Genomic DNA, 12,881 nt, shown 5'->3' on the forward strand with positions numbered 1-12,881 from the left:
GCTTAGTAGACATTTGTTGAATAGCTGTTTGGAGACATTGATCAGAGCTGTTTATTGCTCATATACTCTGCTCCGTTGAGGGTGCTTGAGTTTCAGTGCTGTTCCGTTTGTTTAGCCTGCTGTGCCTCACTCCCACCTCTGATTCAGGTTTTGCCTCACCCGTCTCAAACTCCTTCACCAACAACATGACCTCCCCGGACACAAGGAGCAGCCACAAACTACGACTCTTCTCCCCAGACTACAACTCCCGGTAGGGATCCCTACAGTACCTACCCCAGCTTCTGACAACGCCCCAGGCCTGAACTCTACATGGGATTGGGCAGTGGTGCCTTTGTCACTCAGAGGAGAATGGCAGAGAATCTTACCGCTTAATTCGGTCATATGTCATATACTGTATTCAAAAGTATGTGAAGTTTGTTTTAAAGAGGGGGCAAACTCTTACGAAGTTGCATTTTCATTTAGTCATGCATTGATGTCAATGGGAGACTAAGTGAACGTTTGACTTAAATGGAAGTTATGATTTGCCCCAAAATGTGCACTTCAATTAGGACTGAAAACAGACTTTAAGCAATATGAAGTCAACAGGGCTATCTTTGTGTGTGCGCGCGTTCTCAATTGGGTAAAAGTCTGTCCTCTCCTCGACGACTCCTCTCCAACATGACTCGGAAACCAATAAGTGGTCGCCATATGTAGGAGGGTGTAAATTCGTGAACTGAGAAGTTTGATCGTCTCCTTGATACGCTACTTATCTGTTGTCTGGCACAACCAGCAACATTTATTTTTACCACATAACACATATTTTGGTATTCCTCCTCTGCAAATGTAATTTGCCTTATGATGCGCAAGTGGATAAGTCTCATTTCATACAAGCACATTTGTTTGCAAGTTTCCTGGAGTCCCTTTGACCATTTTCAAAAAGAGGAGAGGATGGAGGAAAGGATGCTAGGAGTCGAGCAACACCAATTGAGAATCTCCCGGTGTGTATGTGAAGCACTGCACAAACCATCCCTGCCCCAACTGCAACAAGATTTGTAGGTCACGGATTGGCCTGATCAGCCATCTCCGGACCCATGACCAGTCAGACCATGTGTGAATCATGGTGTGTGTTTTTGTGTGTGAAGCATGGTACATTTAAACTAGTTTGCTTTTTTGTTTTTGTACTCTGTTTTCAGTATTTGTAGTTATACCGTGTTATGTTTGATTTCATACCAATACTTAACTGTTGCAGCCTCTTAAAATTAACTAATTTATACTCCCATTTTGCTTTTCACATTTAATAGTTTTGCTTTTCAGAAATGTACTTCTAAGCTTGAAGATATGTTTTGTTGATCAAGAATTGTTGCTTTGAAACTCAGGAATTTGACAAACTACTCTCCTGGATGGCCTAGTTGTCAGCAGCAAGTGATAACATGAAGATGCTGATTTCAGGTTATGTTTAAATGTTATTTTGGGGAAATGTAGCATATTGATTTTGTGAAGTATAACCACTGAATCCGTCCATTTTGTTAGTGTGCATATTAAGGACATATCACCTATGTTCAAAAGCAGGATATGGTCAGTCATTGTGTTCACTTTGATGACGTTTTTGTTTTGAAACTCGGTTGTATTTAACCATTTTTAAATGCTTTGGTCAGTACAGTGCTAATTGAGCCTAAAGAAAGGCAGCTCTTCTGTCAATCACCAATGTGAAATAGTTTGGAAATGTGAACCATGTTTCAGTTTTTCATTATATACTGAACAAAAATATAAACACAACATGCAACAATTTCAAAGATTCTACTGAGTTACAGTTCATGTAAGGAGATCAGTCAATTTAAATAAATTCATTAGGCCCTAATCTATGGATTTCACATGACTGGGAATACAGATATCCATCTCTCGGTCAAAGATGCCTTACAAAAGATGGGCCTCAGGATCTCGTCCCGGTATTTCTGTGCGTTCAAATTGCCATCGATAAAATGCAGCTTATGCCTGCCCATACCATAACCCCACCGCCACCATGGGCACTCTGTCCACAACGTTCACATCAGCAAACCGCTCGCCCACAAGACGCCATACACGTGGTCTGCGGTTGTGAGGCCGGTTGGACGTACTGCCAAATTCTCTAAAACGACGTTGGAAGCAGTTTATGGTAGAGAAATTAACATTCAATTCTCTAGCAACAACTCTGGTGGACATTCCTGCAGTCAGCATGCCAATTGCACGCTCCCTCAACTTGAGATATCTGTGGCATTGTGTTGTGACAACTGCACATTTTGAAGTGGCCTTTTATTGTCCCCAGCACACGGTGCACCTGTGTAACGATCATGCTGTTTAATCAGCCTCTTGATATGCCACACCTGTCAGATGGATGGATTATCTTGGCAAAGGAGAAATGCTCACTAACAGGGATGTAAACACATTTGTGCACATTTTGAGAAATAAGCTTTTTGTGCATATGGAAAATTTCTGCGATCTTTTTTTCAGCTCATGAAACATGGGACCAACCACTTTACATGTTGCGTTTATATTTTTGTTCAGTGTACAATCCCTTCAGTATCTTATCAACCGAAGTGAACTAGCAATGTTGTAAATTACCTATGTATTACGAGGCATATGTTCATGTACTGTATGTATGTGCCGAAGGCCTTGAAGCAAGCTCTGATAAGTTATCTGATAAGGCCTTTTGAGACTGCACTGCAATTTTTTGGAAGAATAATCACTATTTTGGTATTTGGCGAAGGAAAGCTGTGAAACTTTCAAGGTGATTTATGTTGAATGCTTTCAGTTTTAATGTGCAGACAGTGTATTATTCCCCTGCTTTCCTTGTGTTTTAAGCGTCTTGCCTTACTCATCTCACAGCAGTGCTATGCAGCGAAGTGGAAATACTAGAATTACCGTCCGGCTTGAGTGTTTGTGAGATCATTGCTGAATAATAAACATTTTACTTTTCAAATGCCGTTGCCTCTATGAATAACCTGTGTTTATGGCTTCCTGTTTCTTGATTGGCACCCTGCAGGAAGAAAGGAACACACATTCACATTGGAGTGAAGGGGCGTGTCCTTAGCTGGAACAATCACATTGATTGGAACAGAGGCTACTGTGTATTTAAGGCATCCAACAATTGCAGCACACCATTTCCTAAGCCTCTGTGGTAGTGTCGGGGGAAAATTAATAGCATATCCCTGCCATGTGATACACAAGTTTGTCCCCCTTCATATCCCTCCCGTGTTTGAGCTGTAGGAGCAGGTCCTCTGCATCACAGCTAACTGATTTCCCATCTGTCCCTAAGCCCAGTGATGGTGTCACACACCACGCTTCCTCCGTCTGCCCTGCCACAGACAGAGGAGATGTAGTGAGTGTCATCATTCCAGGGTCTCTGGAGATGTGTTAAAGGTCTGAAATCGCTGATCAAACACCTCGTCCCCTTGCTTGCGTCAGTGGCCTGGCCTAGTGGGACTCAGTCGGTTGCACATAGCTCATCTGTATGCCTGCTCTGGCACCGCGGATGCCAATAACTGCTCGGCAGCCTTAAGTGGGTGTGGAGAAGTGCATGATGGGAAGCAGGATAAGGTGAGCCAAATTGGCCAGCTGTGGCGTGCCCATGAATGAGTTCTTAAATCTGTGAGATGCTAATGTGTTATTTTAGTTGATAGCGTTACATATACGTTGAGCGCTTGAATGTCACAGTCTGTATAGTACGCAGATTAATTAAGGCGCAGGTATACCAATTAAAATGGGACTGGAGGAAAAATGTACACAAAAACACCAGAGATATGTAAACACACATGCATACACCTCCTCCAATGATTGGGATGTGCATTACCGGTCCTTGGTGTTTGACAATATATTTCACTCAGTTGTAAACAGATGCTGTAAAGAAAGAGCCTCTGCCCTTGCTTGAATGTTGTGTGGCTTTTGAAAAGAAAGCCAGTTGCTTAGCTCAGGCCATGGTCAACACCGTGTGGTTCATGGGCGCATTTTAGAGCAAGACCTGCTTATACAGTAAATAGAGGAGAAAATAATACTAACACGAGGAATGAAATGCACAAGAATTAAGCTACATACAGGGCTAAGCAGTACCAGATCAATATGCAGAGGTAGATATATGTACACGAAGGCAGGGTAAAGCAACTAGGCATTAGGATAGATAATTAGAGTAAGAATAAAAAACAGTAGCAGCAGCATATGATGAGTGAAAGTGTGTGGGTTTTGTGTGAGAGTGTCAGCGTAGTGTGTGAACACACGCACAATCGTTTTTAGTTATATTGTTTGTATATCGTTGTATATAACATTTGTGTGACTGTCCTTGTCCATCAGTGTTTTGTTACTTTTTGTGGAACCCAGGAAGATGACATTAGCTGCAGCTTCGGCAAAAGCTAACGGGGGATCCAAATAAAAAATAGACAAAACAGCATAGAGTCAGTGCAGACAGTCCGTGTAACCATTTAATTAACCATTTAGCAGTCTAATGGATTGGGGATAGAAGCTGTCTCGGAGCCTGTTGGTCCCAGAGCCGATACTCCGGTACCGTTTGCCTGACGGTAGCAGAGTGAACAGTCTATGGCTTGGGTGGCTGAAGTCTTTGGCAACTTTTTGGGCCTTCCTCTGTCACCGGCTGACATAGAGGTCCTAGATAGCAGGGAGCTAAGCCCCAGAGATGTACTGGGCCATCCGCAGCACCCTCTGTAGCGCTTTGCGGTCGAGGATGGTGCATTTGCCATACCAAGCAGTGATGCAGCCAGTCAAGATGTTCTCGATGGTGCAGCTGTAGAACTTTTTGAGGATCCAAGGACCCATGACAAATCTTCTTGAGGGGGAAGAGGCACTGTCATGTGTGTGGACCATGTTTAAGTCCTTAGTGATGTGGACGCCAAGGAATTTGAATCTCTCGACCCGCTCCACTACAGCCCCGTTGCTCTGGATGGGGGCGCACTCTCCCCTTTGTCGTGTAGTCGTTGATCAGCTCCTTGGTCTGACTGATGTTGAGGGAGAGGTTGTTGTTCTGGCACCACACTGCCAAGTCTCTGACCTCCCTGTAGGCTGTCTCATCGCTGTCGGTGATCAGGCCTACCTCCGCCATGTCGTCAGCAAACTTGATTTTGTACAAGGGTTAATTAAAGTGAGATTGTAATCAAGACTGTTTTTTATTTTTTATTATAGACTTGTCATTGTTTGCAGAATACCACATGCACTGTGCATACAGACATCATACAAGCAGGACTGAGGTCAATCATGCACGCTAAACTAAAGTAGACAGTCAATTTATTTTCCCCCATTTAAGTGTGTGAGAGTTGTGAAAAAACCTACCTGTCTACCTAAAAGCTGTCTTGGTCACCACATGTGTTCCAGATGGGTTAATGTACTGACAGGGGAGGAAATCAATGAGACCCTGGGTTGTGAAGGAGACCTGAGAGGAATATCAAGGCTGGCTATCCCCTCTCCCTGAACGATCCGGACCAGAGCAAAGATTTCCTATCGACCACCGTCTGGAAGCCACAGTGGTTATAGATGATGAGAAAGATTATGAGCCAAACGGAAGCCGTTAAGATGTGACATTATCCACAGAGCTCAGCTAGTTTATGGAATACAATAGCTACGGTACGGTATATTACACCTGAGATTGTGTTGTTTTTGTGAAGCCATGCAGGATGAATGGGCTCCAAGATGAATAGGTTGAAAGTGTATGTGCAATCTCAATCTCCTGTTCCTCTTAAATTCCTACAGCTTTGATTTATAGTGATTTGTGATGAAATACCTGACATACGTAATGCCTTTCATTACATAGGACTTTTCTGAAATGTAGCCCTATAGCCCACCAGAATTCTGTACATGCGATATTTTCTTCAATGGTGTGCCCACTGCCCACTCACATCCATCACACAAGTACTGCATGCTGCATGGACTCCTATATCTTCATGAAGAATTGGGCTTTGTAGAGCTGAGCACAGGGTACTAGGCTGCCGGAGTTCTTGGCATTCTCTGTCAAAACTCTTTCCACACTGCTTGCTTAATGATAGGGCCTCCTTTTCCATCACAGAGCGGGTCAATGCTTTGTGAAGCTGAACTCTGAGAGAGCCTCGAAATGGCTTTGCCTCAGCGGAATATATGAGTGGTTTCACACTGGAAATCTACAGGGCGGGCACACGTTTCACTGGCACCAAGCACAGAACTGACCGGTCATCCAGAGGAAGGAAGAAGAGTGCAGAGAGAACCAGAATAATAACAATGTCTTTCAGAGTGCTTTACATCTTGTGGGTGGTGACTTCCCTCATCCACAACTAATGTGTTGTACCCTGGAAGGTGATGCACATTTTTCACTCCTGGTTAGACTTTCAAAACTAGCGTCCTGTCCAAAGGGTGTACTGGTACATGAAGTTGCCTCACGCTACAGAAACAGGAGATGAGCTGTTCCAGCTCGCTCAAGCCAAGGCTACTTAGTTATTTATTACTCCTGGTGCCGGAGAGGTGAGAGGTTGATTACCGGCAACTTGGAGCAGAGGGATAGACTGGGAAGCAGCAGACCGCTATGTACACAACTGAAGGGGATACTTGACGTTGGTGAAGGTTGAATGCTGCGTGTCAGACTGGGTGGTATGTCATTTGACACCGGGGACAAATGCTGGACCCGAAATGGAAGCCACTGGGGTAAGGCATCTGGTAACACACGTCTGGTAGCATCTGCAAGGGCACATAGCTCCGATACCAGCTACTGGTGAATGCTGCACTGCATGCCCATCTGGATACCATGTGTCCGAGCCTGGGTTAACTCAGGCATCAGCAGGCCAGGCCCGCTCACTGCCATGGGGATTAGGGAACTGCAGCAAAAACCCTTATACACTACATCTGCACTGGCCTGTCACTCACACTTGGCTTTCTGCTGCATAGCCCTACTGTCTACTTTTATCAGTGAATAACTAACTTCCAGTACTGTAGCTAGTGTACAATCCTTCCTGGCTCCTTCTGGACGTACAGTGGAAGTGAAGCAATCCCCTCTGGTTTACGAACATAATGTTCATCCAAATGCAGTGTAACAGCATCCAGGATTACAGCACCTCGCTTGTTCGTTGAAATATTGATCAAAGGGAAAAAGAGTGTGGAGAAAAACAAGACTGAAAAGAGAGATTGGGAAGGGAAATGTGTCTGAACATGGTTGTGTGTTTCTGTAGACTAGCAGGAGCTGTGTGCATCTCTCTCTCTATCACCTCCCCATTGGCTTTGATAACAGAGCCACTAACAGGGAGAAGATGATCACAGCCAGTAGAGTGAATAATGCACTACTCCGGTACCATTCCTCAGTCTCATTTAATGCATAATGTACTTCCAAACCTCTCGAGGATGAAAGTGATATTATGAGATATCATGGAGATGGCTTCTTAAGGCAGGCGTCAGGGCGGTGTCGTGGTGAAAGAGCAGAGCTGTCTTTCTGAGGGTTGCTTTCATCTGATGGATTTGTTGTTTTTGAGGTAACATTTCTCAAAACAACAAGTTTCTCTCTCCATGATGTAGTAGTAATGGTATACACACAGTATGATTCCAAACAGGTTTCTAATGTTTACTGCCAACACTGCCAATCCTCATTTCAGTGTAAATACATGTGATACCCTGTTGGTCAATAAATCTGAATAGATCAGCAGACCTGTGCAAACACACAGTCACACACACATGCACATCAATGTAAGTCGGAGAATGATCACCTGTCTCATAACCTCTTTTGAGGCCAGTCACGCCACCCATGGACAGCCCTCTCTTTCCCAGTGTCATTTAGCATAGGGGGCTGCTCCAGGCCCTTGGGGACTGGCTCTGTGGAAAGATGCTACCTGCAGCCACGCATACCAATGTGCTGAATCGTTACAGATAAGTCCTTCCTGACACAAGCACTGTCACATGCAATTCCCGCCACACCAGCACAGAGGCCAGTGACACAGTTGCTGTTTTTGTGGAATGTATTTTGGGGACATTCACCATGTGACGGCTCCAATATACTACACATCGGAACTGATCCGTTGTAAAATAGATTGACACGGATGTCGCGCTCCTTGCTTAGCGAGTACCATTTCCTCCTGATTCGGCTCACACTGAGGCTCGAACACAGGACCATTTCCTTACTAGCCCACGTGGCCGCCCTACTGAAGCATCTTACCGGTCAGCGGCGCAAATGGCGACACTCCAGGCTGAGGAGTACATTTCACACATCCTCATGTGCTACACTGGCATTTATGGCCAGTAAACGCTTTTTTAGATGGATTTACTATTGAACAACAAGGTTCCATCACAGAGGGTTAAGAACAACTGACATTTGGGGGGCGGGTGACATTTTGTTACATGGGTTTGGGCCACGCCCGTAATAAAAAAATATTTTAAATGCTCATTTCTAGTGACTTTTGCGAAAAGGATACCGACAAATATTAACTTACAAATGAGCAAATTTACAAGGTTAAATTGACATGCAGTGGCCATGTATTGGGCCTTGGCCAGTCATACTGTACTGAATACCAGTGAGACTGTTAATGTGGATATATTCAATTAAACAACCATTTTGTACTCTTTCTCTGCTATTGTATGATTTCTTTACTAGTATTTTTCTCACTTAAGATAATGATTTTTATTGTCACATACACCAGATAGGTGCAGTGAAATGTGTTGTTTTACAGGGTCAGCCATAGTAGTACACTAAATTAGGGTTAAGGGCCTTGCTCAAGGACACATCGACAGATTTTTCATCTTGACGTCTCAGGTATTCAAACCAGCACACTTTCGGTTACTGGTCCAACGCTGTATGGTTTGAAACTTAACGTAATATTTTCAACTTATAATACAGTTATTATGCTGTAATAATAACCAGTAACATAACACAGTTAAAAACTGTTTTAATTTCAAAAAGGGTAGTCATAAAAGGTCAAACTGAAATTAATCAATCTCCACTCTACAAAAGTATTATTATTTTTAAATATTATCATGGCTGCCTCTCTCCTACACAAAGTTAACACATGTAATATACCCTCTAGACGAGGGATGAGCAAAAAAAAAATTGTTGCCCACTTGACAACAGAGAGAAAAAATTGAAGTTTTAGACCTGCCATGTTTTTTTTCGGGGCATTACTGAATTATTCAATGTAACAAATCAAACATTAAACCTCGTAAACAATACATGGTAATTCATGGTAACCTTGTAAACAATTAATTTAGACCTGGTGTCTATTTGAAACAGCTGTTTATTTGCTGAAATGTGTGCCGTTGCCCAGCTATTAAAAGGGACAGGCAGCTATTTGAGACTTGCCTGCTTTAACCTGCTTCTAACATTGGGGGTCCCCCCTGACCACCCTCGCTCCGTCATATGTCTCTAATGCGCTATTAGCACAGGACTCGTGTTTACTGAACGTTGGTTATGTAATTATAGCCCCAGAATGTCTGTTATTCCAATGGACAATTCAGGAGAAAAAAAAATCCAAACTGTATTTCTTATATTTTTTCCCAATAAATTATGATGGAAGCCTAGACGGGTTTTTTTTCTAGGCGTGAAGATATAAGTCCAGGTGATAACAGGCTACACTGAGAACTCGAGCTTTGTTCCCAAGTTTCTAAACCATACCAAACCATCTTTGGTATATTGTCGCCATAATATTTGAATTGAGGAAGTGTGATCATAATCAGTGGTGACCCGTCATGCAGGGCAGATTGGGCACATTTTTGCAACAACGTAAAAACATAATAATAATTGAGTTAATAAAGCCTCCCTACAAACATGGTCTTTTTTTTCCCTTTCTTGAGTAAGGCAGTTGCAAAATGCAGGTTTTTCAGCCTAGCTCAGTGCTTTCTGTGGTGGTGGGACAGCCAGCGGAAAATACGGAGCGTAGGGGTTGGTAATGTTCTCTAGTTGCGCCGTGATTGGATCAGTGTTCTGTCACTCATGGGGACACGACGTCACTACCAAATCTAAGGGTAGAGCCTGAAAATTCAAGCCCCTTGGGTGCTGCCATAGAGTTACATTAGATGTGCTCATCCAAGAAGGCTCAAATGACGTCAAATCACTTTATATCTCCAGTAGCTTTAACTGGACTGAATATCCAAGCCTCACAGAAGACGGCAAGCATGCTAGCTAGCTACGATGAGAACCAGAGAAGCATGGATACACAAGATGCTGCGAGCTCAAGCAAGAGAAAGAACAAGATGGACCAGGACAAGATCCTTGCAACCTCTTTACCTCATACCCCAATTAAAAATCCACCAGAGAAAAAAGTGAGAGTACATTTCCATGTCTGAACTTTTCTCTGCAATCCAGACCCTGACTACTAAACAAAATACCACATTCTCCAAAGGGTCTATCATAGAGCGGGCTACTGAAGAAACAAAGGAAATGGATAATTTGTCAGAGACTGTCCGTCAGCTTCACACAGTTGTGAGCGAGAACACGAAAAATAAAACGTTCCTTGAGAACAAGCAGAAGATACTGCAATCCCAAAATAATGAGCTGTCTGAGAATGTAGCTGAACTTCAACAGTACTCTCGCAGGTGGAATCTGAAAATTCAAGGTGTAAGAGAGGTAGAGGGAGAGGACATTGGGGAAGTAGTCATCAATATCCTGGGAAAGGTTGTTCCATGCATCAAAGACAAGCTAAGAGACGTGATCGACGTGGTACATCGACTTGGGAAACAAAGATCTGATGGACCCCCTCGCAATGTCATCCTGAGCTTCACTATTCACCACTACAGGGACATCATCTGGAAAATGGCCAAGGGGAACAAGTTTCTGGATGGGAAGAAGCTTTGCATCAAAGAGGCTCTGATACCGCAGGATCATACTGCCAGGGAGAAACTGTGGCCGCTTATACAGAAGGCACGACAAGACGGAAAGAAGGCTGGGTTCAAAGGCCTATACATGTTCATCAAAGGAAGAAAGATTGCTGGTTAACTCTGATGACATGAACCACACTTGAACTGTGAGTACTGCCAATAGTACGTTTACTGTACTGAAACGAGTACATTTACCATTCAAACTACAATTTATGAACACTTGCCAAACAAAAAAGGGAAAAAAGGGATTTGTTATACTGTTAACCACTGCTACCTCAACTGAGCGTGGTTTTCCGTCGGAGTAACCCTCTCAAGCTTTGCTGTTTGTTTTATTGTTCACATTACTACATCTGTTGTCTAGTTTGTCTCTTTCTTTTTTAATGCATGAGTTTGTTTTCAACTCACTTAATATTGGTAGCCTGAATGCAAAAAGGAAAGTATTTTTTTATATTGTAAATGCGGTAAAGAAGATGTTGTCCTTCTTCAGGAAACTCATTCATGTGAAAGTGACTTGAAATTTTGGAAGTCACAATGGGGAGACATGGCTTATTTCTGTCATGGATCAAACCATTCTGCTGGTGTTTTGACACTTTTCCACAATTTTAAAGGCGACATTCTAGAATCCACATCTTCACAGGATGGGAGATGGGTCCGAGTAACTGTTAAACTTGACAATGCTATTTTCATCATCTGTAATGTGTATGGATGTTGCGTAATCGTACTGAAGGTAGGTAAGGAGTCAGGCGCAGCAGAGCAGAGATGTCAATGTAGCGTCTTTAATAGGCAAGTCCCAAAACGGTGTCCATAAACGCCCAAGACAAAATAGAACCCACAGTTATTCACGGAAGGGGGAAAACAACGCTCCTTACTATACTAAACACACGGTACACGTGAATAAACTGAGGAACAAACCTCCACGAGCAACACAAAAATAACCCCTCACAAACCTAAGCGGGGGGAACAGGGGTAAATATACACACAGAAATTAAAGCAAATGAAAACCAGGTGTGAATGAACCAAAGACAAAACCAACGGAAAAGGACAAATGGATTGGTGATGGCTAGTAGGCCGACCGCCAAGCACCGCCCGAACAAGGAGAGGAATCACCGTCGGTGGGAGTCGTGACAGTACCCCCCCCCCCCCCCCCCCGGCGCGCCGACGCCGGCCTCGAGGACGACCCGGAGGACGAGGTGCAGGGCGATCCGGATGGAGGCGGTGAAACTCCCTCAGCATCGATGGGTCTAATACGTCCTCCACCGGCACCCAGCATCTCTCCTCCGGGCCGTACCCCTCCCAATCCACGAGGTACTGAAGGCCCCTCACCCGACGCCTCGAGTCCAGTACGACGGACCGAACTGCATACGCCGTGGCCCGCTCGATGTCCAGAGGGGCCGGAGGAACCTCCCGCACCTCAGCTTCTTGACCAGCCACAACCGGCCTGAGGAGTGACACATGAAACGAGGGGTTAATACGGTAATCGGGGGGGAGCTGTAACCTGTAACACACCTCGTTTATTCTCCTCAGGACTTTAAATGGCACCACAAACCGCGGACCCAGCTTCCGGCAGGGCAGGAGGAGGGGCAGGTTTCGGGTCGAGAGCCAGACCCGGTCCCCCGGTGCGAACACCGGGGCCTCGCTGCGGTGACGGTCAGCCGCTCGCCTTCTGCCGCCCTTAGGCCCGTTTCAGGTACCCGTGGGCAGCCTCCCAGGTCTCCTTTGAGCGCCTCACCCATTCGTCCACCACAGGAGCCTCGGTCTGGCTCGGATGCCACGGTACCAGAACCGGCTGAAACCCTAACACACACTGGAAGGGCGATAGGTTAGTAGAGGAGTGGCGGAGTGAGTTCTGGGCCATCTCTGCCCATGGAAGGAACGTCGCCCGGTCCTGGCAATACGACCGCAGAAACCTACCCACATCCTGGTTTACTCTCCACCTGCCCATTACTCTCGGGGTGAAAACCTGTGGTAAGGCTGACCGAGACCCCCAGATGCTCCATGAACGCCTTCCAAACCCTGGGCGTGAACTGTGGACCCCGATCAGAAACTATGTCCTCAGGCACCCCGTAGTGCTGGAAGACGTGTGTAAACAGGGCCTCCACAGTCTGTAG

General features: G+C 44.8%; 1 protein-coding gene across 1 annotated transcript in view; it reads left to right on the forward strand.

The window, feature by feature from the left end:
- The window catches only part of nup210 (nucleoporin 210), a 60,028-nt gene extending 57,093 nt beyond the window's left edge, over positions 1 to 2,935 (forward strand). Inside the window, exon 39 of the mRNA XM_071371141.1 lies at positions 148 to 2,935. Coding sequence (XP_071227242.1) covers positions 148 to 254 — 107 coding nt within the window. The 3' untranslated portion in view covers positions 255 to 2,935. The remainder of the gene's footprint in view (positions 1 to 147) is intronic.
- The last annotated feature ends 9,946 nt before the right edge of the window (positions 2,936 to 12,881 follow it).

This window comes from Salvelinus alpinus, chromosome 28 (genome assembly GCF_045679555.1).
Source record: "Salvelinus alpinus chromosome 28, SLU_Salpinus.1, whole genome shotgun sequence".
Lineage (NCBI taxonomy): Eukaryota > Metazoa > Chordata > Actinopteri > Salmoniformes > Salmonidae > Salvelinus > Salvelinus alpinus.